Source organism: Siniperca chuatsi, linkage group LG12 (assembly GCF_020085105.1).
Source record: "Siniperca chuatsi isolate FFG_IHB_CAS linkage group LG12, ASM2008510v1, whole genome shotgun sequence".
NCBI lineage: Eukaryota > Metazoa > Chordata > Actinopteri > Centrarchiformes > Sinipercidae > Siniperca > Siniperca chuatsi.
Genome location: NC_058053.1, coordinates 16,821,405 through 16,844,512, shown reverse-complemented (window position 1 = coordinate 16,844,512; position 23,108 = coordinate 16,821,405). Strand labels below are relative to the sequence as shown.

The following is a 23,108-nucleotide window of genomic DNA, read 5'->3' as shown; positions in this document are numbered from 1 at the left end:
CTTGAGAGATCCACTCCATCTTTTATAATAGGAGCCTAATGGAGGAGCTGCTTCCTCCCCTGTCTAAATTTCTCTCTCTGTCAAATATGCACATGGACAGGTGCAACATCAAATACACAAGTTCTGCCTAAAGGCATGCAAGTTGGGCCCTCATCATGCAATAAGTAAGTACACAAGAAGAAATCAAAATGAATCCACATGCATACTCCAAGTTCGAGCACTCACACCCAGAGCCACACAACTCTGCTGTATTCTCTTTGTCACGCAACAACACCTCCATCCATTATAGATTACAGGAGAAGACAGAGAGTGACGAAGGGTGCTGAGAAGGGAGCTCTTTGTGCCTTTTGTCTCCTCCCTGAAGTAGCAGGAACTCATCTGACAAACCTGCTTTACATCAGAGTTCCCACTCTCCTTCTCATCTACCCAGCACTATCTGGGGCACCATCAAGTTGTATTGGTCCAGAGCGGATCCAATGCTTAATGGAGAAAGGCGAAACGATTCCACTTTGACGTGATTTACTGGCATGAGACACTCGCCACCGCGTGCCGCCTTGGTAATGGAGCTAATGTCAAAGCAGTTTATCACTCATCTCCGTGGCCCTTTCTTGGAAGCATACAAAGAGATTCTTTATGTATGCGGAATACAGCACAGTGGGTGTGATGGGGTCAAGTCGGGTGGGAGGTTATAAGAACATGTGAGGAGTCATAAAGCCATCTTTGTTTCTTGTCCATCAAGTCTAGGAGGTTGACAGCTTATTAGATCATTATCATATGAGTCCTACTCCTCCATCACCCCAACATACTCTTTGTTTCTCCCACATACTTCCATTGTGCACCCCTTGTTACTTACTCAACCCCATGTCTCCCTCCCACTTCCTCTTCCTCCCTCGGTTGGTAACCCCCTTCCTCTCTTCCATTAGACAATATCCTCCTTCAGAGGAGGCAACTGCACTAAACCAGCATGGTTTTTCCCACTAATGCACTGATGCACAAACCAGACTGGTGTAATTGTTGGCGAGGAGTGATTGCAAAACCCATTTTTGGCTTCTGATCTCTGGGCCACTCGTTGCCTGGGAGATTGTATATGTGGAAGCCATAGGTCTCCTGTGTCAAACACCCACGCTATTGGGAACTGGTTAAATTATTCTTGGAAGTGCTTGTAATGTTGCCCATCAAACAGACACAAATACAAAAGTGGGGAGTCTGTGGAGGTTTAGTTAAGCCCTTTTTAGTAAGCTAATGAGCTTAGTGTGAGATACTGATCAGCAATCAGAGGAAACTAGCCCACATGCTTGCGTGTGTGTCTGTCAAAAGGACAGGGGGGACCTGAGAGTAGACCAGCATCTTTACCCTCTCTCCCACTCCCTCCTCTTTTTCACATAATCTCTTCCCTTTACTCACCAGTGGGCTGAATGCGGAGCTGAGTCTTGTCGCTCTGCTTGCGGGTCATGGCAAACCAGCTGCCATCTGAGTCCTGAATCCACTCAGCAGCCTGGCAGTAGAGGAGGCCCTGGTCCACTGGCTGCAGCTTGTGAATGGTCAGCCTGTAGGCCGTAGCGCTGGTTTTATCCAGCCTAAGGTCCCCTGCCGCCATCCTCTGCCGGTACGGTCCCCCGGAGCGCAGAACAAAGTCCCTTGACAAAGTCACCAGCTCCTGAGGTGGGGCGGCCACGTCCTCTGGGGACCGCAGGTACCAACCCACCGATAAGTGAGTGTGCTGCATTGTGGTCCGAGACACCTCACAGGTAAGCTGTAGTGTGTCGCCTTCCACCTTGGACAGAGTCTGGGCTGGAGCTGTTACTGTCAACGAATCAGCAATGACTGCAAGAAAAGAAGAAGAGAGAAAGAGTCAAGATATGTGGAGGCTTTTTGGGATGTCAGGGCAGGTTAGAATTACTCATTTTAGAAAAGGGTTATCTGGTCCCTTAAATACCATATGAACCCTGTTTATAATAAATCTCAAATACCATGTAATGTTGTTGAGGACTTGCCACAATAAAGCAGACTATGTTTGTTTATGCCTATTATGGAAGTGAAAATAAACATTTTACTGAAAGTGGTTCAAAATCTGATTTACTCCCCAGTGTGAGGAAAAGGTGTTAATGCAACCAAGCTTTTGTTCTGAGGTGACTGCCCTCTATTTCCACTTCCACATGTCATCGTGCTTTGATGGCATTTCCTCTATCTCACACAGCCAGATGCCTCCAGAGACCCCTCCAGCACTTCTTTCAGACTGATTATATCCCATTTGGTTTACTATGGCAAACATAACAGCTACACACTGTCATCTTACAGCCACACTCCCTCTCACTAAACTTTTCGAATATTTTTTGACACATACTAAATATACAAACAGCAAGTTAAAATTGCTGTAATATCTACAATATAACCGAGAACAGAAGACAGACTTCAAGCCAGATGGTTGAGAGCTGCGGAGATGAGACAGGGGGACAGCCAAGTGCAAGGAAGCAACAGAGACATCAAGGTGTGATCATTTCAGAAAGCAGGCTGGAGACACTCCACACATTGACGGAAATAAACATGTATAGCATTTAAAAGGGGTATTTTTGGATATTTACCAGGGCGCTGCTGTGTATAAGTGTGTGCGGTAGAGAGAAAGAGAGAGACTGATAGATAGCACTGGACCTAAGATTCCAGAATGTCATGCATTAATGAAAACCAAAAGGAAGAAAGGTCATAAGGTCGTAACAAAAAAAAAAAAAAAAGTAGTTCCAGTATGCTGAGTATTAGTTCTTGCAGCTGTGTTTGGATATGTGTGGCTGCACATGGATGCTATCATGTTTGTCTCCCTATCATTTATGCAATGCATGACCTCACTGGTTGAGGCTGCAAGCATATGGATGGCGTAACCACACACACAAACACATCTGTATGCGCACATATGCACATGTACACAATGCCTAAGAAACAGAGAATATACAATGTCAGTGTTCACAACCATTTAAGTTAGGCTGGGATAAAATGAATTGAGTGAATAATGTTGAGAGAAGCTTTCGTGCATTGTCATGTGGTGACTATGAGCCCTTCTCAGAAGCCAGAAAATGGAAGTGCTTTGTGTGGGTTTATGCTAGTGGAGTGCTTTGTCAAGATGTTTGGCTATTTAGGCTCTTATGGGATTGTCATTGTGAAGACTACAAATCAGCATGTGCTTCTCCTCAAGTCACCCGCTATGACTAAACATAGATCCCAAAAAAAGCTTTATTCCTGCTATCATTTGATGTATGCAAGTACATACTACATGCACACACACACACACACACACAGTCATCACGTGTCTGTGTGTGTGTGCTCATGTGTCTGTGCGTGAAAACATGAGTCAAATTGAGAGATGGGGATTGCAAGAACAGAGAACCAGACAACACTAATGAAACAAACGGGGGGAACAAAGGCAAAGAGATCAGAGAAAAAAGATAGAAGAGGCGGAGAGAAGAGGCTTGACATCTGGTTACTGGAGTTTAACAAGACACTCAAAGAAAGAAACAACGATAAAACAGAAGCGGCAGGAAAAGAAAATGAGTAATCAGGTGGGTCAGGCACAGTGGCACTCTAATTCGATGCTATATACAGTAAGTCCAGACAAGAATAAACATTTTCTTGCGATAGTTTGAAGCAATCTTGAAAATACTGATGAGATCTGACTGAATATATCCTCTGATCCACTTCTCCATTACCTTGAGTGCTTGATAAACAGTCTAGCAGCAAGGGAGGCAAATGGTAGTCATGGGCAGCAATAAAACTATCCCACTGATATATTTGTTTGTTGGTTGTATTATAAAATTACTAACATGGGAATCTTAGTAGACCTATATTAATGTTTATATTCAGATGCTTTATTTATTACAGGTTTAGGCTGAGCAATCTGCCCCTGCTAACGGTTGTAACTGCTGGGTGATAATTCTTCAATACTTTCATTTACTAGCTTTCAGTGGAATCATATTGTGATGATATGATCTTATGTTATTGTTCTACAAATTTGGGATTCTGAGTAATTAAAAACAAACAAGACTGGTAAGTGAAGTTTTACATATGCAGTGATCTAGTATGTCAGTGGTTTAAAGACTTAAACCATATCGCCATGCCGTTTGTTGAAGGGCTAATATCTCTCTTATACCATTAGGTGTTCTGTCTGAAGAAGACAAAATCAAATAAAAGATAATTTTCATTACACAAGCATCACAAAAGTCTGATTCTGCTCCCTAAAGGACCTTGCCAAGTCCTCTCACTCTGACTCTCCAGTCAACACTGAGTGAACGGCAGCCTCGCATAGACATACTGTTACCACAACAACACACCTACGCTACAACCTGCCATTGCCATAGCAACCCTCCCACATGAGGGCTGAGGGAGTTACTATAACAACCATACCCCCCAACACCAACCCAAATCTGAAACTGACTCCCGTCCCCTCTGTGGACCCACCTGGGGAACAGTGTGAAAACAGCAAGCTGATTCTTCATGTCCCTTAGCCCGCTTCTTATAGAGATACTTAATGCTCTGACTTCATCTGAAGTCCTTGGGGCCAATCAGATCCCTACAGTCCAATCTCAGCCAATCTCAGCATTTCCAAGGGTCGGGCTGAGGTTGTAAACATGCCGAGATCCTTCAATAGCCCCAATGACCTCAATCTGGGAGGGATTAAGAACAGCATGAGATGGCATTCTCAGGCACACACACACAAACACACACACGTCACTTGTGAGGGCATTGTATTGACTTATTCTGCCATACCTTCTGTGTGCCTAATGACAACCATTACAGTAGCCTCAAAACACAAATCTGGGAATACTATTTTTTCTTATAGTCAGAAAATCCCACAAAAAAGACCAAAACCAACAATGAATTTTTCTTACAATTAAGTGTAGCCAAAACTTGATATAACGCAGTAAAGACCACAATTGTTGTCCAAAAACTATTAAAAACACATCAATGAGCCACAGCGTTGCACTGGGTAACATGTATTTTCATTACAATGAACATGAGCACTGTAGTTTATTTTAAGTCATTCTCACAAACACTGTCCTGCTGCAGTCAATACTCACTAGCACATCAAATTTCTACCAATCCGGGCTGAAAATAGTCCCTAACAAAAGCGCTATTTATTTCTGTTTGAGTAACACTTACAAAAAACTACAGCGCCCAGCTGTTTTAGGAAATTACTTAGCATTTTTAAAAGATGAAAGTATACATTTGTGACCTGTTTTTACATCTTCAGTAAGAATGAATGGGCTTAGGGTGAGTGACGCAGAAGTCGCTGGGGAAGTCGGAAAATAGTGAAGGACAGACTAACACACACACAGATAGTTTTGGTCTTTTCATGGGATTTGTTGAATGTAACAACAATTTTTAATATACCCAGCCTTATCCTTTAACCTGTGCATAATTCTAACACAAACCAAAAACATGGTTTAACTGTAATACAGCTTTTTGTGCTTACATCGAGGGTCAGTCACCACAATGTTAACAGATTGTTACAATGCGATTAATAAAAACAAACAAACACACACACACCCTTTTACTTCTATCTTTCTGAGGACCGTCCGAGTGTAATGCATTTCCTAGTCCCTTACCCTAAGCTTAACCATCATAACCAAATGCCTAACCCTAACCTAATTCTAACCTAACCCTTAAAACCAAGTCTTAACCTTCAAACAGCCCTTTGAAGTTGTGAGGGCCGGCCAAAATGTCCTCACTTTCCAAAAATGTCCTCATTCTGTAGGTAAAAAACATGTTTCAGTCCTCACTATGTAGCAAATACAAGTACTCTCTCTCTCTCTCTCTCACACACACACACACACACACTCGACTTGATTCTGTGTTAAAAGAAAATGCAACCACTTTGCCAAGCCAAAAGCTGTGCAGCTGCAACATCCTCCTAGCTCAATTAAGTGTTACCATAGTGTTACCTAAGAGTAAACACAGACGTTAAAAATTTGCCCCTGAGAGCAAGCCAGATATATATATTTTTTTATTTTAATAAACTTATTTAATGTACCTCAGTAACCCCCGCAAAACTGCCAGAGAAAGTCTGTTAAGGTTGATGGGAATGCCTCCTTTCAGTGCATTTCAACATATTCAAAACATTTGGCACTTGTCATTTCACCATTGCAAAAAACTGTGTATGTGTTCACTGCACCCCAATGTGTTCAATGAGCCAGTCTTTATTACCGTAAAATAAACAAACAATTTAAGGACTTTATGAAGGATTTAAGATCATTTTCCATATTTGTGTCACATTCGTAGAGAATGGAATCTCAAAGTACTAGCGATTAAAACATTTTCTCTGATGAATCAGGTGATCTTTCGCAATTTAAGATGGAAGTTCTCGTGTGGATGTGAAGAAAAATATGTCTGTGTTATTCTGCTTTTTAGACTGACACAGAAGCTGTCAATCCTTTATAAATCTTTGAAACTACTCTCCTCCTGTTCTACCTCATCTGCAATTTTTGCTTTCATCTCCCTCCATTCCCGATCTTCTCCTACTCTCAGCCCTCTGAAGTGAGCGACGGTTGTCATCCCTCAAGCTGGCCTTTTAAGTCCAGTCACACAGGGATAGAAGTATGGGGGACACGGGGACACAAAAACGGAGGAAAAGAGATTTCACAAAGACAACATGAGGAGAAAAAGATAATTTATGAAGTCTGATCTGTACATTTTGCACACACCCAAACTTTTAACATCTCTTTGCAATGTGTGACGGCTATTGAAGTTGCAGAAGCAGAAAAGATTCCTTACAGAAAAAAGAAACAACAGGAAATCAAATTGCAGTGTTTGTGCGTACACTGTTTTCACATGCGAGTGTTTTTTAAAGAGGGAACAAAAACAGCACATAGTCAAGATCCAACCACCCGACTCTTTGTGCTCTCAGATGTGGTCTTGTCATGTGTGAAGATGATGACAGGAGGAACTGGAGATATTCACACTGCCCTCTGGATGTTACCACTGCTACAAATGTTCTAGCCCACATAAGCACACACTCTCTATTTTGAACAACACAAACAACGCATGTATGCACCCACACAGATGTTATTTAATTGTGTTTCTCTACATTATTCTGTGCATGTGTGTGTTTATGTGCCTACTCAAATACCTAAGTGTTAAGTGCAAGTGTAAAAGCAGGAAGTTTCTGGATGGATTGGCTGCTGGCCAATCAGAATGAAGGAGTATATAATATAGGTGCGTAAGAATGGCAATATCCATGATGGAGCTTTTCTCTAACATAGATTTGAATTCATTTATGCCTGCTCGCAAATACTGCAACAAACTGTATGGTGAGGCAGTCAACAGAATCTGCTATGAGAGCCGGTGGGCTGACTCTACTAGCTACACTACATGGCCAAAAGTATGTGGACAGCTGAACAAAGTATGTGGACATCCATACTGTATGTGATTGTTATACATCTTATTCTATAACCATGGGCATTAATCCACTGCAATAACACCTTCTGCTCTGCTGGGAAAGCGTTCCACAAGATTCTGGAGACTGGCTGCAGGGATTTGCTCCATTTCACTCACAAAAGCATTAGTGAGGTCGAGCACCGGTGCTGGGCAATAAGGCCTGGCTTACAGTCGGCTTTACATTTCATTCCAGAGGTCTTTGATGGGGTTGAGGTTAGGGCTCTGTGCAGGCCAGTTCTTCCACATCAAACCCTGGAAACCCTTACGTTATGTTCAGACTGACTTGAGCCATGCGGAAAAAAATGCAGCCATCTCATTCATTTGAATGGAGCCAGTCCAGCGGCACAACTTAGGGGGCTCTGGCAAAACAACAGCCTCAAGTTTTCCGGCAATGCAGTTGGCCAATCACACACATGCAAGCGCACATTCCTGATGGACTTTTTTTGTAACTGTAACAGTGTATTTCTACTGTTTACCTCACGATAAACAGATAAAATAGTTGCTGTTGCGGCAACTTTCCAGAGTTGTAAAATCATGTCTGTTAGTTATACAAGCCATTGTGCAGTATTTTGGTGTCTGATAAGCCTTTAAAAGGCATTCATCTGTTACTCCAACTGGATTTCCTGGATCCGATTTCATTGTCTCACCGGTACCTTAAGCAACACGCCCCACCAACGCAGCCCCCTGCATTGTTTTATCGCAGGGCTGTTTTTGGTCTGAATTGCTGCATACTTTTGGGCCTTGCTTTCTGTGCGGTGGCATTGTCATGAACCAGTAATAGCCTTCCTGAAAACTGTTTCCAACTCTTTCTAACCCAAACCCAAAACAAGAAAAACAACCCCAATCCCAAACCACACAAAAGTATATGAACGGGGTATCCGCATACTTTTGGCCATTTAGTGTAGGACGTTCACAATACTACTGCCTAGCACTGCAGATGTTCAGTGACAGCTGAAGTGGTTACCACTTTTCGGTATGTAATGGCCTTAAGTGTCTGTGTGTGTGTTGCTGCAAAGCAAATGGCCATTTGGCAAAGCCAGTAGGGTAATTATTGTTAATTATTCTGTGAAACTGAGTACAGCTGAGAGGAAAACAGAGCGAGTGGGCAATCTTCAGCTCCACTTCATGGGAGTTCAGGCTCATCACTAAACAGACGTCACTTACTGACCCAGGATGCCTGCAACACATGCAGGCGTATTGGGTCAGGAAGTAACAGAAAGAGATAAATACAGAAACTGTGCCTACACCTGTCTTTCTCATACTTATTATACATTATCCTGCCCATTCACAACACTCCACTCCTTTGTTCTTCTCTGTGAGAGCTGTTGATGAGTCAGAATGAAGGATGTAGAAGTGGTTCAACTGGGAAAGATCAACACACAGAGCGAGCACTTTATCAGGAGACCTGGAAAATCAAGCAGGTCTTCAAACTGTGGGCGACCAGTAAAGCAAACTCTGACGAACTGAGGTCTACGCACCATCCTCAGGAGCATGAACTGATAAGGATAAGGACAGGATAGAGAGTAAAACAAGAAAAAAAGGGCAGGGTAAGGAGCACGCCTTAGAGCTAGAAAAGAGACATGTGGGAGCCCATTTAACAGAGAAGAAAGAGGTGAGTGGAAAAAAATAAGACTGGAGTTGAAGGATGCGGTGTGGGATCTGCGTCCACAGCAGGGGGCACATCCATAATACAACACACACACACATGATTAGATGAGCCCGGCACCCTATTGAGTCTAAGATACAGAACACCACTCATGCATCTGTCTGTTTCTGTGTTATGTAATACAGGCATAAAAGATGTTGTGCATTGTATGGGCCCAGGTAAACGATGTATTTATTAAGTTCTAATGTCAAAATGTTGTGTTTGTTAATATGATGTTCTCTTGTGAATTTATGAAAATGTGTTGCTACAGTGCTGTTATTAGTAAGATCTTTTCTTTTTTTGTGTTTTTTTTTTAATCCACAATGTAAATTACCCAGGGATTTTATGTTTCCATTTACTCAAATGCTGTTGTGTTCCCTGCTGAAGGAAGCTCTGGTCACTGTAGTTCACTTTAAACTAGGTCCTGTGATAACCATAGCTTAGAAAATCTTCCATTAATAGAAAGTGTAGATAAAAATTGGGGAAGAACGACAAAAGCATTAAGAAACATGGGCTCAGCACAAAAGCACTAAATTGAACAACTACTACTACTACAACTGTACTTTTAGAATCCTCATCAAGAATTAACCGTTTGATAAACTTGACAGGCCTGCTAAGTTATGATTGGACAATTGCTTTTTGAAGGAGGGGTTTAGCAAACTGTCATTTATGTATTATTGATTTTTAATCCAATTCTCATATTCTAAATAAATACAAAGTGAATTTATCAATTTATCGCATAAAAAATACAAATGTAATTACTACACTTTTTAAATTGCAGTCAAATACGGCAAGGTTTTGGTAGGGGTGCTGATGATGCCTTGGGACATTTAATGAGGAAACAATGAGAAACACAACAGCACATTCATTAGTCTGTATGTGGATGATACTGTGGTCTCACATGCAATTATTTGCAACTAGCTGACAGTTGTCAAATATTTGACATGGACACAGCTAAGGTCTTGGTCAGAGGCATAAATGATTTTCACATTGCTGAATAATTTTTGGCATAATGAGTAAATATTTCAACACATTCATCTATGTAACAAAAGCAACAGGACCCGAGACTTTTTCACTACAGCATAAATTACTGTATCTGCAGAATGTAAAATCTTGATTACATAAATTCTTAGCTCATCAACTGTCATAGAATTTCTTTGAATAATCAATTAGTTGTCTTAAATATTGCTCAGATTTTTCTCAAATGTTATTTTCTCTCTGCCGATGAATGAAGCTATGCAGTTGTCAAAGTCTTGTACAATTAGAGGGTTGAAGCTGTTTTGATTTCGGCCTGAATTGCATGTCAACCCTCGCCTCTCTTTGCCCTCACATTTCCTGTCTGTGTTCAGTGTCAACGGTCATACGCTAGGCAAAAACTCTAACAAATGCTTTTGTTTGCACAGCTTGTTTTTGAGATTTTATAAAACAAACTGATACAAATTAAAACAAATGTGTCTATAATTTGCGTTTTAAATGAGGCACTATGAGTTGAATGTCTCACACTATCCTGTCTGGTCAAAGAGGCTTCCACACAGTTCCATCATAACACACCACATCCAATCTTCTAAAAAATGTGAAGAGATAAAATAGAAATAATATAAGATATAGGAAAGGGGTGAGAGGATATGAGAGATCTTACAGATGCTGTTATGAGATTTTCAGTTAGGAGTTGTGAGGTGCCCTGCTAATGGAACATCACTATGAGTGGGCGTGTGAGTGTGAGTGTAAGTGTGTGTCCTGTGCTATAACACAGAGGTCACAATGACTGAAAGGAAAAGGCCTCTTCATTTAATAAAGGGGTGTTGGAAGCATTCTTTCCTGTCTCCTTGCACTGTGTTCTTCTTCAGGCTCTGTCCCATTTTTCTCCTCACAATTTTCTCCTCACTTGAGCTTCCATCTATGCAATCCCACCATCCCCGCCCCCTCTCTCTACTGCATTATCTGGTGAGTTTCCTTTTCGTTAGACAAGTTGCTTGTCAGCACCCAATTATCACTTATTCTGTTTTTCACTGCCTCCTTCCTCCTCCAGCTCGCCCTCTTCATGACTGTCTCAGAACACAGGCAGGCACGGTTTATCGAGCGCTGATCGCTCTCTAACCAGATTATACTCTACATGTCAGTCAGACAATGACCCTATTGCAAGTTTTTTTTTTTTATCCTGAGGGGTCTTAAAAATAGTAAAGGGAGTAACATCTGCTCTGTGTGTGAGAGGGAGAGAGAAAATAAGCTAGCCCCCTGTGGCTATTACAGCTCATTATAACTAAAGGTAGAAGGGGAGGCACATCGGGCAGTCTCTCTCTCTCTCTCTCTCTCTCTCTCACATGCTCACCCAAACAAACACACAGAGTGTCAAGCCTGGGGAGACAGCTGCTCTCTGACATACACAGAGTAGTATAAGTGACTGAGGCACTCCCCTCTGCTTGCCCAAACATTTCCTCCCGAGCTGCGACTCAGCCGTACTGGGTCATTGAATCACACACAGTCCTAAGGGATGTGCTGCTCATTAAGATTATTTTTTAGAAGAACATACAGTAGGTGAATGACAGAACTTACTGGCACAGGATATGTTTTTAGTTGCAGAATTGCAAAATGCATCAATTTCAAAGACTACTAATTCTATCATAGCATTTCAATTATATACTACTATACCCTTCGTTTAAATTACTTTTTAAAAAATATAAAATTTACATACCAATTTATTTCAAGGGTGCCTTATTTTCCTAATCATTTCCTGGGAATATTCTGAACAATAAGCTGAACTTCCACTGAAGGCGGCAGAGGGGAACAGGGGAAGTTTGGGAATTAGCAGGTTAACATACCAACATTTAACATGCAACACGTAGCATGCGCATGATAACATGCTATGGTTATTAGGTTATTTTTATAGCTGCTCTGATCAATATTTTCACAACATTAAATTACTATGTATAATGTGAAAGGGGGCGCTTGTAGTGACAAGCCCAGGAAAAAATATCAACCAACTCTGCACTTCCCCTCAGCTCTATGGAGCATGTGAGTGTCTTTTGTCTTTGTCTTTTTTTGGCCAGCAACTAACTGTTTTGGTTCAGTTGCATCACTCTTATCTGCCTTGTTTCCAGCAGCAGCAGCCAATTGTTTTCAACTACAAGCTCTGATGAACCCACTGTACGCTACCTGCTCAGCAACAAACGTCAGACGGACACAGACAGACACATAGCTGGTGAACATTGTGGAGCGTTAAAAGAGCCAGGTATTTCACACAGGTAGAGACCAAAAACAGAGCTAAAAGAGAATGAATATTGGACTTACATTCGCCAGTTGGCTAGAAACACGACTCCAAATGACTGATAATTGTCTGCTGGATGTGTAAATAGGAAACGGTTTGCCTTAACAACCCAAAGTTGATAATACAGTATGTCAATGTTGTGCTTACAGCTCGGTGGGCTGAAAAAAAAAAATATATATATATATATAATAATAAGCAATGCAGGTTTGAAAACTCTCTAATGAGAGCACATATCCACTCTACCAACTGGACACTTTTTCGGTTTCCCTTATATTACCAAATTACATAGCCTTTTCCAAAATAAAATGAAAATAAAAAATAAAAATAAAGTATTACCAATATAATGTATGACATTAAATGGAAATAAGAATAAAAAAATAAGAAAGGAATACATTTAGAGCACCTTTCAATCACCCATCAAGTTTGTTTCATTGGACTTATATGCATGTGTCCAGGTTTCCTCACTGGGCGACACAAGCAGAGAGGGAGAGGTATAACAAAAGGAGAAAGTAGGAGAAGAAAAGAAAGATGGGCAGCGCATGAAGAAGTGGGCTTTGTTATTGTAGCAGGAGAATTGTGACGTGGAGTTAAAAGGCTGAATGTTGCGATAAGAGGGATCCGTGGTGAGAAGAAGCTTTCAAATATGAGACGCTGTTTACACAAAGGGAGAAGAGGAGGATTTAACACTAACTAAGACACACACGCGCACACATATACACAAAATGACACAAACTCTCACTGAAGCCCAGCCTGGAAATGAGCCTGAGTGAGTGTGTTGGGAAGATGGAGAGTAAGGATGGAGGATGGAGGATGGAGATTAAAAGGCAAGGCGTGAGAGGAGGGGTAGTCTGAAGAGAGGTGGGAGTATGAAAGACAAATCTTCCTAAGAGCATTTGAGAAGAGCTGTGTGCAAAGCTATCGTTGACTGAAATCCTTTAGAGCATCAAAGATTTACTCATCATGCCTAAACACATGAAATATTTCTTCCAACCCCCCCAATCATTCAGTATCACCCTCCTTCTGTTTCTTTCCCTAAATTTCTCTTCTCATCTTCACCAGCTTCAGACCCACTTTCACCATTGTTTCAACGGTTCTTTGGCATTTTCCGTCTTCTGTCTGCTCATGTATACAAATAACACTCTGTGCTCAAGAAGAGAGAAATACATACAGACGCCACCCCTGCGTGTGTCTGTTTGTCTTCTCCATTGCTGCTGTCCTGGAGGTTGTAAGCACATGTGCAGGGTTTTGCTCCGTCTGCCAACATCAGCCCAAACACACACACCCCAGAGTCATTACCACTTCTACACACACGCACAAACACACAGATGCCGCCATGCAATGGCTTGTCTACCTACAGGCACACATGATTGCACACATGCACACGAACACACCATGTGCAATCATTCACATTCACACACAAACGCACCTTCCCACTGCTACACTATAAACAGCATTTATCAAATATATTATGATTCTAATATTACTGAAGGTGCAAGTATTAAAACTAATAAGCATCCCTGTGCTGTACCTACTATCTCTCCCCTCGCCCACCATCTCCCTTCATCCCTCCCTCCATCGTCGCTCCAGCCCCAGATGGTAAAGCACTGTGACCAATTAAAGACTTCCCTGAGGATAGAACCAGTTATAGCCCCAACCATCTGACCATTTCTGTTTGTGTGTGTGTGTATGTGTGCGTGTGTGCACGTAAACTTTACAAAACATATCACTGTGTTTTAATCAGTGTACAAAGCCCTGTCTTTGGGCCAGTTCCACACGCCTTCTCCCCTGAAAAGGTACATTGGCATATCAGTCCAGGAACATGGTCATATCTAAAGTCTTTTGTACTGTGCATAAACATACAATGACAAGATCTAGAGTATCATTTCATTAGAGCACATGTGCAAAGCAGGGGTCAAGTGGAGCAGAGTGTGGAAGTGGCCAGAGGTGCAGAGTATTAGCAGGTGTGCGTGTGTTGTGTTGGTGTATGAGAAACAGTGTCTTTGAGGGAGAGAGAAAAAAAAACAAATAGAGTGTGGCTAAGGGAGGTGGGCAGCACTCAATCACCAGGCACCCATCCAGCAGGGCAGCAGATGAGGGAGCAACTGTCTGTCTGAGCTGCCAGCACTGAGGGGAATTAGGCATATGCCCCCGCTCCCAACCACACACACACACACACACAAAACTTATACCCATCTCTCTACCCGAATCCCAAGGTGGCTGCCCTGGCATGGGGGCACAGGTGGAAACATGTCTGCAGTCTACCCCTCATTCAACTGAGAGGGAGAGACCAGCCATGCCTGTCTGTTTGTTTGTGCACATGTGTGTACAGTATGTCTTTACACAAAGTCAAAAGTCCTTGCTAAAGCTTTTAGATATCTGTGAGCATGTGTGTGCGCATTATTAGATTCTGTAGTACAGATTTTAGATAGTGGTGTGTCCCTGAGACGGAGCTTGAGGGTCATCAGCTTGCTTGCCTTGGTGTTGCTTCACCAAAATGAGTTTAGCCTCCCGGCCTTCTCAACTTTTACTTTTCACTTCTACACAAGCACTCAAAACCAGCCCGCAGCTGGCTCTACAGCCCACACTCAAATCCATTACATCAGACATTTTAACTAAACCTCTATTTCCCATTGCAAATAATGAGGCTGTGATTAGCATGCTAATGAGGTGTGTAATGCTAATCTTTAAACTGGTATCAGCAGTCCTGACAGACCTATGCCAAGAAAGGGATGAGGAGGTGGTGACTTCCCTAAAGGGTAACTCCACACTGGATCTTGTATGGAGGAAAAGCACTGATGCAATTAACAACTGATCTGTGTGTTATAAAAGCCTATTATTATTGAACCTCTGACCACACCCACGATCATAGCTGGGTGTGGTCGGGTGTGGTCTATGGGTGTGCTCCAAAACCTGCACAGTGTTGGTTTAAGACAAGTGGGCTTGGTTTTGACTCTATTTCAATTTGGCACACAAAACTTGTGCAGCAGGTAAACAAAATACAATGTGTACCAACAGCATCGTAAATAATACATATTATTAGACATACTTCACCATGGCTTGTTGTGGCTAAATCCAAATGAAAAAGGTCCCGCAAGGTCCCTACCAACTCAGAGAAGCCGAGAGAGAGAGATAATATTCAAGTTTACATTTTATGTCATCTTGCTGTTTGATTATCAGCTATAGCTTTAACATCGTACCTGCTGCCGCATATGGCGCCTGCTCTTCATTTAATAGAAGACCGCCCTTGCCGCTACGTAAAAATCAGCATGTTGGCACGGCCAAATGTAGTGCTGCTTTTGTGCTTGTGACCATAGCCAACATAACAGCTACATCGCTATCAACCACTATGGGCGCTGCAAAAAAAAGCCTGGGAGCAGTTACTCTTTAACAATGCCAGTTCTCTACCTCTCCACACAAAGGATACATCACTGAAAAGAGGACAGACATTCATCTATAAAATGATCAGAGTATCATCCGAACTGTCGTTCAGAAATTCACACTTCCAGTTTCAGGGCACTCCGAGCATCCTCTAGACACTATTGTTCAAAACAATGCAGTTGCAGTTGCTACTCATGTTAATTTATATTCAGTACACATGACAAAATAAAGCAATGTTAATTCTGTTCATAATTTGTTTCGATAAGAAAAAGAATAAAAAGTACTGTTAAAGTACTGAATTGATAAGCAGTATCTGTAGGAGTAGCAGTACTAGTCTTAAAAGATAACCATCCATAGATGCTTGAAGAACCTGCATCGAGTGAGGGCAAGAGTGCCAATATCTGTGCATGTTCTTGTGCATATGAATGTGCGTAAATGGATTCTGATGCCTGTGTGTGTGTGTATTTGTGTCTGTGTCAAAAGGGGTTATCAGATATACAATATAGCTTGAACCAGGAAAAACCTCCTTCGCCCTTGTGCTTAAATAAGGCTTCAAGGCAGCCGCATTCTGACTGTCAGCAGCATTCTGACAACAGCAGCATTCTGACTGTCCTGGACCACACTTACAACCACATCCTGGAGTTCTGGAGGCTATTATACTGCAAGTTCCACTCTTTACTAACACACATTTTAAAAGACATGAACACAAACACTCGTTAAAACATCCATTCACATCCATATTCATGCTGAATTCATATTCAAACCGTGGCTATGTTCTGTTAATCTCACAGAGAAGAGGCAGCAGGCCCCTGAGGGTTAGCGCTTAGCTAAGCTAATCAAATCAACTAGAGGAACAGTGGCACATCTTTAGCCCATTACATAAACATTAATAAACATAAACACTCAACACATACCAGCACACACACAAACACATCCTTGTACTTCTATCTTTCTGAGGACAGTCAGTGACTTAATGCATTCCTTAGCCCCTTACCCTAACCTTAATCATCACAACTAAATGCCTAACCCTAACCATAACCTAATTCTAACCATTAAAACCAAGTCTTAACATTCAAACAGCTCTTTGAAGTTGTGAGAACCGGCCAAAATGTCCTCACTTTCCAAAAATGTCCTCACTCTGTAGGTAAAAAATGTGTTTCAGACCTCACTGTGCAGTAAGTACACACACACACACACACGTGTATTTGTTAACATATTAAATCCTTTCTCATCAGCCTAGCTCAGTAGCGTGGGCGATGAGCTAAATGGAGAGCATCTCTGACATCATTTATATTTTCATAGGGGAAACAACCAAAATTTGCAAGGCAGCGTATGCTTGAAAGTGTGTCTGTAGGCTACGAGAGCATTAAGATTCATGTTTAATGGCAACAGCTTCTTAATTGGCCCGCCATACTCCTCAGCAGCAATATTAGGAGCATGAGCCAGGCCTAAAATGCTATGCAGCCTCATCCAGAGGTCATCCACGGGTTTTAGTTGTTTATTTAGAGCATTTTGGATCAGGTCTATTTAGACCATGTCTGACTGACTTTGGCCTATGAAGACCCGTAGCTTTATCACTGTGGTCCTCTTTGACTTGGAAATATACACAGTTGATTTCTCCAATTTTGAAAACGGCCTTCAACCTGAATGAGTCTGTTCAGTGTTTCTAAGTCCTTGCAAGTGCCAGGCAGTTGGCAAGAGCCACCTCAGAGTATCAGAGTATAGTGTCAGGGAGCCAGATGTGATTCTGAGCATTTTGTGATGAGATTACATGAGAACAAACTTTTAAATGTAGTTGCTCCTCCAAAACCCTTCCCTTCTTATTTGATTCACTGCCCCGACTTTGAGTACAGCCTTTATGAGAACCTATTAGTATAAAAATTCCAAACTTGGAATATATTTCTTTTTTCCATTCAGTTAAGCCCAAACCCACTACAGTTTTCTACACATGTATATACAGTATAGCACAACTTGCACCACAGGACTACAAAGTATCAAGGCGTCTGGTTTGCCCTGTTCAACAGCTCTGTTTTATTCACAGTGCTACATGTTCTATTCAGCAGTTGTATTGTCTACCAGTGATCCACTGGGTTGTTAAAGCCCTCTTCAGTGATGTTCAGTAGAAAGGATGTCGTCCGATGGGAGCACTACAGCACCGTCTCTCTCAGACTCAATTATGGCTGCGACATCTGTCCTGACTGACAGCTCGCTACAGTGTGTGACAGCGACTGTGTTTGTGTTTCTGTGGGTGTATCTGCATGTGCCTGTGTACGGTGGGTCCGAGTGGCAGTAATTTTATCAAGCAGGAAGCCCTGTCCGCTAAAGTAGATGAGATGTGCAAGGAAATGGCAAGCCAGACATAGTGATAAAATCTCTTTCCATTTGGAGTCCTGCCTGGTCCGCAGCTTAGAGCCAGTATGTGCTTACACACACAAACACACACACACACACACACACACATACACGCACACAAACACAGACACACACACACAAATGGCAGAGAAGAGAATGTAATTGTAAATGAAACTGAGAAGTGAGAGAGAAAGCTAGAAGTGTCACTGCAAGGAGAGACGAGGGAGATAAAATGCTACAGTCACAAACCAGCCTCTGCTCCCAATCAATACCAACAGACAGAGATACAACTTCCCTTGTCTATTCATCTACACTTTGTCTCCTCTATTCACCTTTTCTTCCAGTACATCTTACTATATATTTCTTTGTCAAGACAAGGCTTCTCCCATATTTTTGCCTTCTCTAAAAAAAGACGCCAATCTTCATCTTTTTCCTTCCTGGCCTCCCTCCTTTGTCTTTATTCAAATCACTAGTTCCCTCCACAATCTTATGCCATGTGCTTCAATCACCCTAGTTCTTTTCTCCTGTGATGAAGCTCAACTAACAGCTGTATTGACAAAACCATATACCTGCATGACCAATACCTGCTGGGGGCCGAGTCGAAGACCAGACTGAATCGACTCTGGAGCTTGGGATTGATGGAGCGAGCAGGATTCAGGTGAGGGGAGAGAGAGAGAGAACAGGGATATGGGGGACGGGGTCTCGGTTTCACCCAGTGTAAAAGATAAAATGTGAGATGACATCTCCACATTTGGTCTATCTCATTAAGTGACGTAGAGGATTGCAACTTGGCAGAGCCGGCTCCCTCATGAAAAGAAAGGGAGAGACACAAATCACACACAGAGACACACACACAGCTGAGCTCAGCAGAACCATGATTCAGCCACGCTTACTCTGTATGTATGTTTAGCAGTGCACAGGCTCAGCTATGCTAAGAAAAATCAACACTCCTGTTCTTTTCCCTCTTCACAAATGCTCACGCACGAAAAAGATAACAGCATTTTGACCTTGGTTAGGCATTGCTTCAGATATCTCTAGCTTACAGTAGGGCCACCATTTCATCAGGCGAAAGGGTTCCCTTTCCTCCACTAAAAATGAATGTAGGCCATAAATATAATTAAAATGAAAAGTGTGACTGGAGAAATGTGGTATTTTGCCGCGGCTTGTTCTGAAAATGATTCGCCCAACAGTTTTCTTCTTCCTTAATTGAAATTCCTAGGTCTCATCTCCAGCCTTTTCCTTATTTCTCTTTATTTCTCAGTCTCCTCAATTTGTGCTGGTTAATTGCATTTAGAACTTGTATGGCGGTTAGTAACTGCATTAACCTTAGGAGTCACATCAGGCAGAGACTATTTAAAACGCACCCCTATAGCGCCAGTTGTATAGTGGGTAATGCCTCAGGGAGGTGTAACCAATCACATTGGAGTCGAGAGGAAGAGCTCATCATTTGTTGGTCACACATTCTATTCAGCATCGCCCCACTACCCATTTCCAATACTGCCTCTTCTGTCCCCATTCCTCTCTTTTCCAATTTCCTCATCTCAGCCATTTTGCACCATCCATCTCATTTTCTTTTCTTCAAAATCACTCACTGCCAAACTTAATTTTTTCTAGTGTCACACATTTGAAGATGAACATTTTCTTCCTTTCTCTTGTGTGGTGGCAGTGAATAACAGAAAGGAAAGAGAATGCTTTTGTGCACATTCACCAAGACTTTGGTTCTCCAGCTCTATTACTATATTACTACAGGACTGGGAATGGATGACTACTGCCAAATGCGAAGGCTAGAATCTGTATATCTGCCAGCATAGTGACTCCTATGGTGCTTTCTAGGACAGTGAGGGTATATGGGAGGCTTCATAAGTAAGAGCAGTGTGATACGTGTCTCCGCGAGGGCTTGTTGTTCTGCTAGCAGTTGGACTTGCTCACACACAGGCTGGTGCGTAGGATAAGGACAACCACGATGGCCATGTCAGGCTGTTGTCCTTTTCTTCTGCAATCTGATGTGTAGGAGGAAGTCAAACACACACACATATACATGCACAAACAAGCACACAGAAACACACCTTCAAATGCAGCAGATTGAATTTAGTCAATCTCCAAGATCCGAGCACGGAGGTGTGCACAGAGTGACCTTTGACCTCAAAGAGCTTCACAACACCCAGGTTGCATGCCAACACTTAACCACTGACAGTGGCGCAAACAACAACTACTCTTGTAAAAAGACACACAATCTGAGAGTAAGAGAAATAATGGCTTTAGAAAAAAAAAATAAAGCTGTTTCAATTGAACCATTTTCATTTACCAAGAGGGACAACTCTGCGTGGGTCCCACAGTCAGCCAGAATGTGGGGCCACATTAAAGGACAGGTAAAGGTTAAAGGACAATGCTGCCACTAGGTTATCTTTTTTTTAATTACTTTTATCAAAAGGCAAGGCAAGGTTATTTAAATAGCACATTTCAGCAACAAGGCAATTCAAAGTGCTTCACACAAAAAAAAGCATTGTGATAAAGTGAAAAAGAAACATGCCACAAAAGGATATTTAAATACAATTAAAAACAAACAGTCATTAAAAGAACCGAGATAATAAAATAAAAACAAGCTAAGACAGAAACAAAACAGAATTTATCCATATGTTTCCTGTAGCCACAGAATAGCTCATGCCTTTATGCTTTAGAACTCCACTGACATCTAAAAACAAATAAAATACAGAAAAAAGTGCCACACTGATGCATTTACATGGCATTTGAGAGACATTATGATGAACACGTCAAGTTTGGTTTACTCCTCTCAGCTTGTCAATCTAGCAAAGCAGTGTAAACATAGGGACACCTCAGGAGATCACCTGGTAGAGCGCACGCCCCCATGTACTAAGGCTCCTTACCGCAGCGGTCCAGATTCGAATCCAGTCTATTGCTGCATGCTCGGTTCACCAGCTAGTCGCTACCTTTGTCTGTCTGCTGTTTGGTGCTGAGCAGATAGCGTACAGTGGGATTTTAGAGTTTTTTAACTGCCTGCAGCTGCTGGAAACAAGGTTGATAAGACCGGTGAGCCTGAACTAAAACAGTTCAGTTGTAGGCTGTAAAAACCATAAACTGAAAGACACTATGAAGCTCTGTAGAGCTGAGGAGAAATGCAGAGCTGGGTGATAATTCTCTGTAGGTTTTGTCAATATGAGATTCACTCTTAATATAAAAATATTAGTTATAGTCACGCTTTAAGTACGTAGGCTAATACAACCTTACTAGCCAGTAAGCCACTCTGCCTTCCCATTCAAAATCTTGGATGAAAATAATGGAAATGTAAAAACCGAACCTTTCCTAAACCTAAAGAATAATGATTTTCCTGTATCTCTATGTCACTCCATGATTTAGTGGACATAGTCCAGTATTTGTGCCATGATGGCCAATTATTCTTTTCACATGTGTAATATTACTGCACTGCCTAAGGCAGTATTGGCACTTAGGGGCTGAGCAGAGCTACATTTTCATTTGATTAATCTAAGTTTAGTATCACAGAGGGTAAAAATGACACAAACACACTTTCGGTCTGCTCATTCCCTTAAATAAAAAGTATCTTGGACATACAAAGTGAAATCTTTCCAGGCAATCAACCACATGCACAGACGAGGTGTCCGATTCTATGTGACAGACAATACAACACATGAAAACACCGCGTCACAGTATCAGGGAGAACGGTGTCCAGGTGCACTGCAGAAACTGTTCTCCTCCTCAGGCAGCAGGTATTAAGTTCCACGTTAAAACCCTCCCCTGCTCTTTATACAGAAAGGTGACAGTGGATGAAACACATCCGTGTGAGTAAGCCTTAATGCAGCACCCAGGGCAGAGATTACTGCGTGGCCTTCTACCCCTACAATCAACCTGAACACCCCACCACCAGACACACACTCACACAGACACATCCCTTCTGTCTGCCCTGCTATCGCGTATCCTTCCTCCCCATATTTCCTCCATAATACTCCCTAGGTTGTAGTTGTCCTTTGACATCACCCTTGAAACATATTCTCAAAGGCAGCATCAGCAAAGGCTTTTTTAATATAACAGAGCCAGAGCACATTAGAGAAAGAGGCCAGGGCTGATGAATAGAGAAAGACAGATGACAGAATGAAAGATAGGAGAACGAGGAGGAGACGAGGCATAGGAGGGGGAGGGGAGGGAGGACAAGGTATTGTTTGCCCACAACGGTCCAAGGAGGCATGCAGCTGCTTGGGGGATCACAGAGGGACTTAAAAGCACTGCAGAGAAAAGATGAGAGAGACCCTGCTGCGTACCCCTGACCTCTGAAACTAGGTTAAGAGGTTAGAGACACAGAAAGGCTCAGATAACAAAGTCCCTCAACACTTCTGCTCACTGTCTAGCTCTCTCACATGCATTTCTATAAATACTGCGTGCTATCAGCAGTGCTGTTTTACAGTGCCCTGTGCCTGAGCCCTGCCCCACATTCAGATCACACTGCTCATACTAGGCAATACAACTGCTGTCCTCATAATAACACTTATTCAATGAAAAACTGAGCCTATTGATCCGTTAAGCGCACAATAACTTTTGTTTCTTCAGCCTGACCTGACCCAGACCCAAAAGAAAGCACACCAATATTAGTTCCTCTCAGTTCACAGTGCCACACACTGAGTGACTTGGATACACTGGGAGGAAGGTCAGCCATGTCAGGGATAAAGGCATGGATTTATGAAGGGAACGGAATCCCCAACTATGACAGGTGTGTCTTCAGTAGTGCGGGACTGTTGGGTGAATCTGTATATGTCTCTGGGAGAGGGAGAGGGACAAGGAGGGAGTAGAAGACGGAAACTCATGCTACTGTTTTAAACAGTCACACATCACTCCTACACACCAGGTGCATTATTGAAACAGTTCAGGGCAAGGAAAGAATACAGTAGGTGTCAGAAGGAGGTAGGAAGGAGTTTGTGTGAGTGTGGATGTGGGTGTTTAAGTGAGATTGAGAGACACTGGGGAGAGCTTGGTTTTCCCCCACTCAGAACAGGTGGGACTCTGTGTGACACTGGAGTGCAA

General features: G+C 42.3%; 1 protein-coding gene across 1 annotated transcript in view; it reads right to left on the bottom strand.

Moving 5' to 3' along the window:
• Window positions 1–23,108, bottom strand: part of igsf3 (immunoglobulin superfamily, member 3) — a 70,756-nt gene that overhangs the window by 28,188 nt on the left and 19,460 nt on the right. Inside the window, exon 3 of the mRNA XM_044217510.1 lies at window positions 1,405–1,824. Coding sequence (XP_044073445.1) covers window positions 1,405–1,824 — 420 coding nt within the window. The remainder of the gene's footprint in view (window positions 1–1,404; window positions 1,825–23,108) is intronic.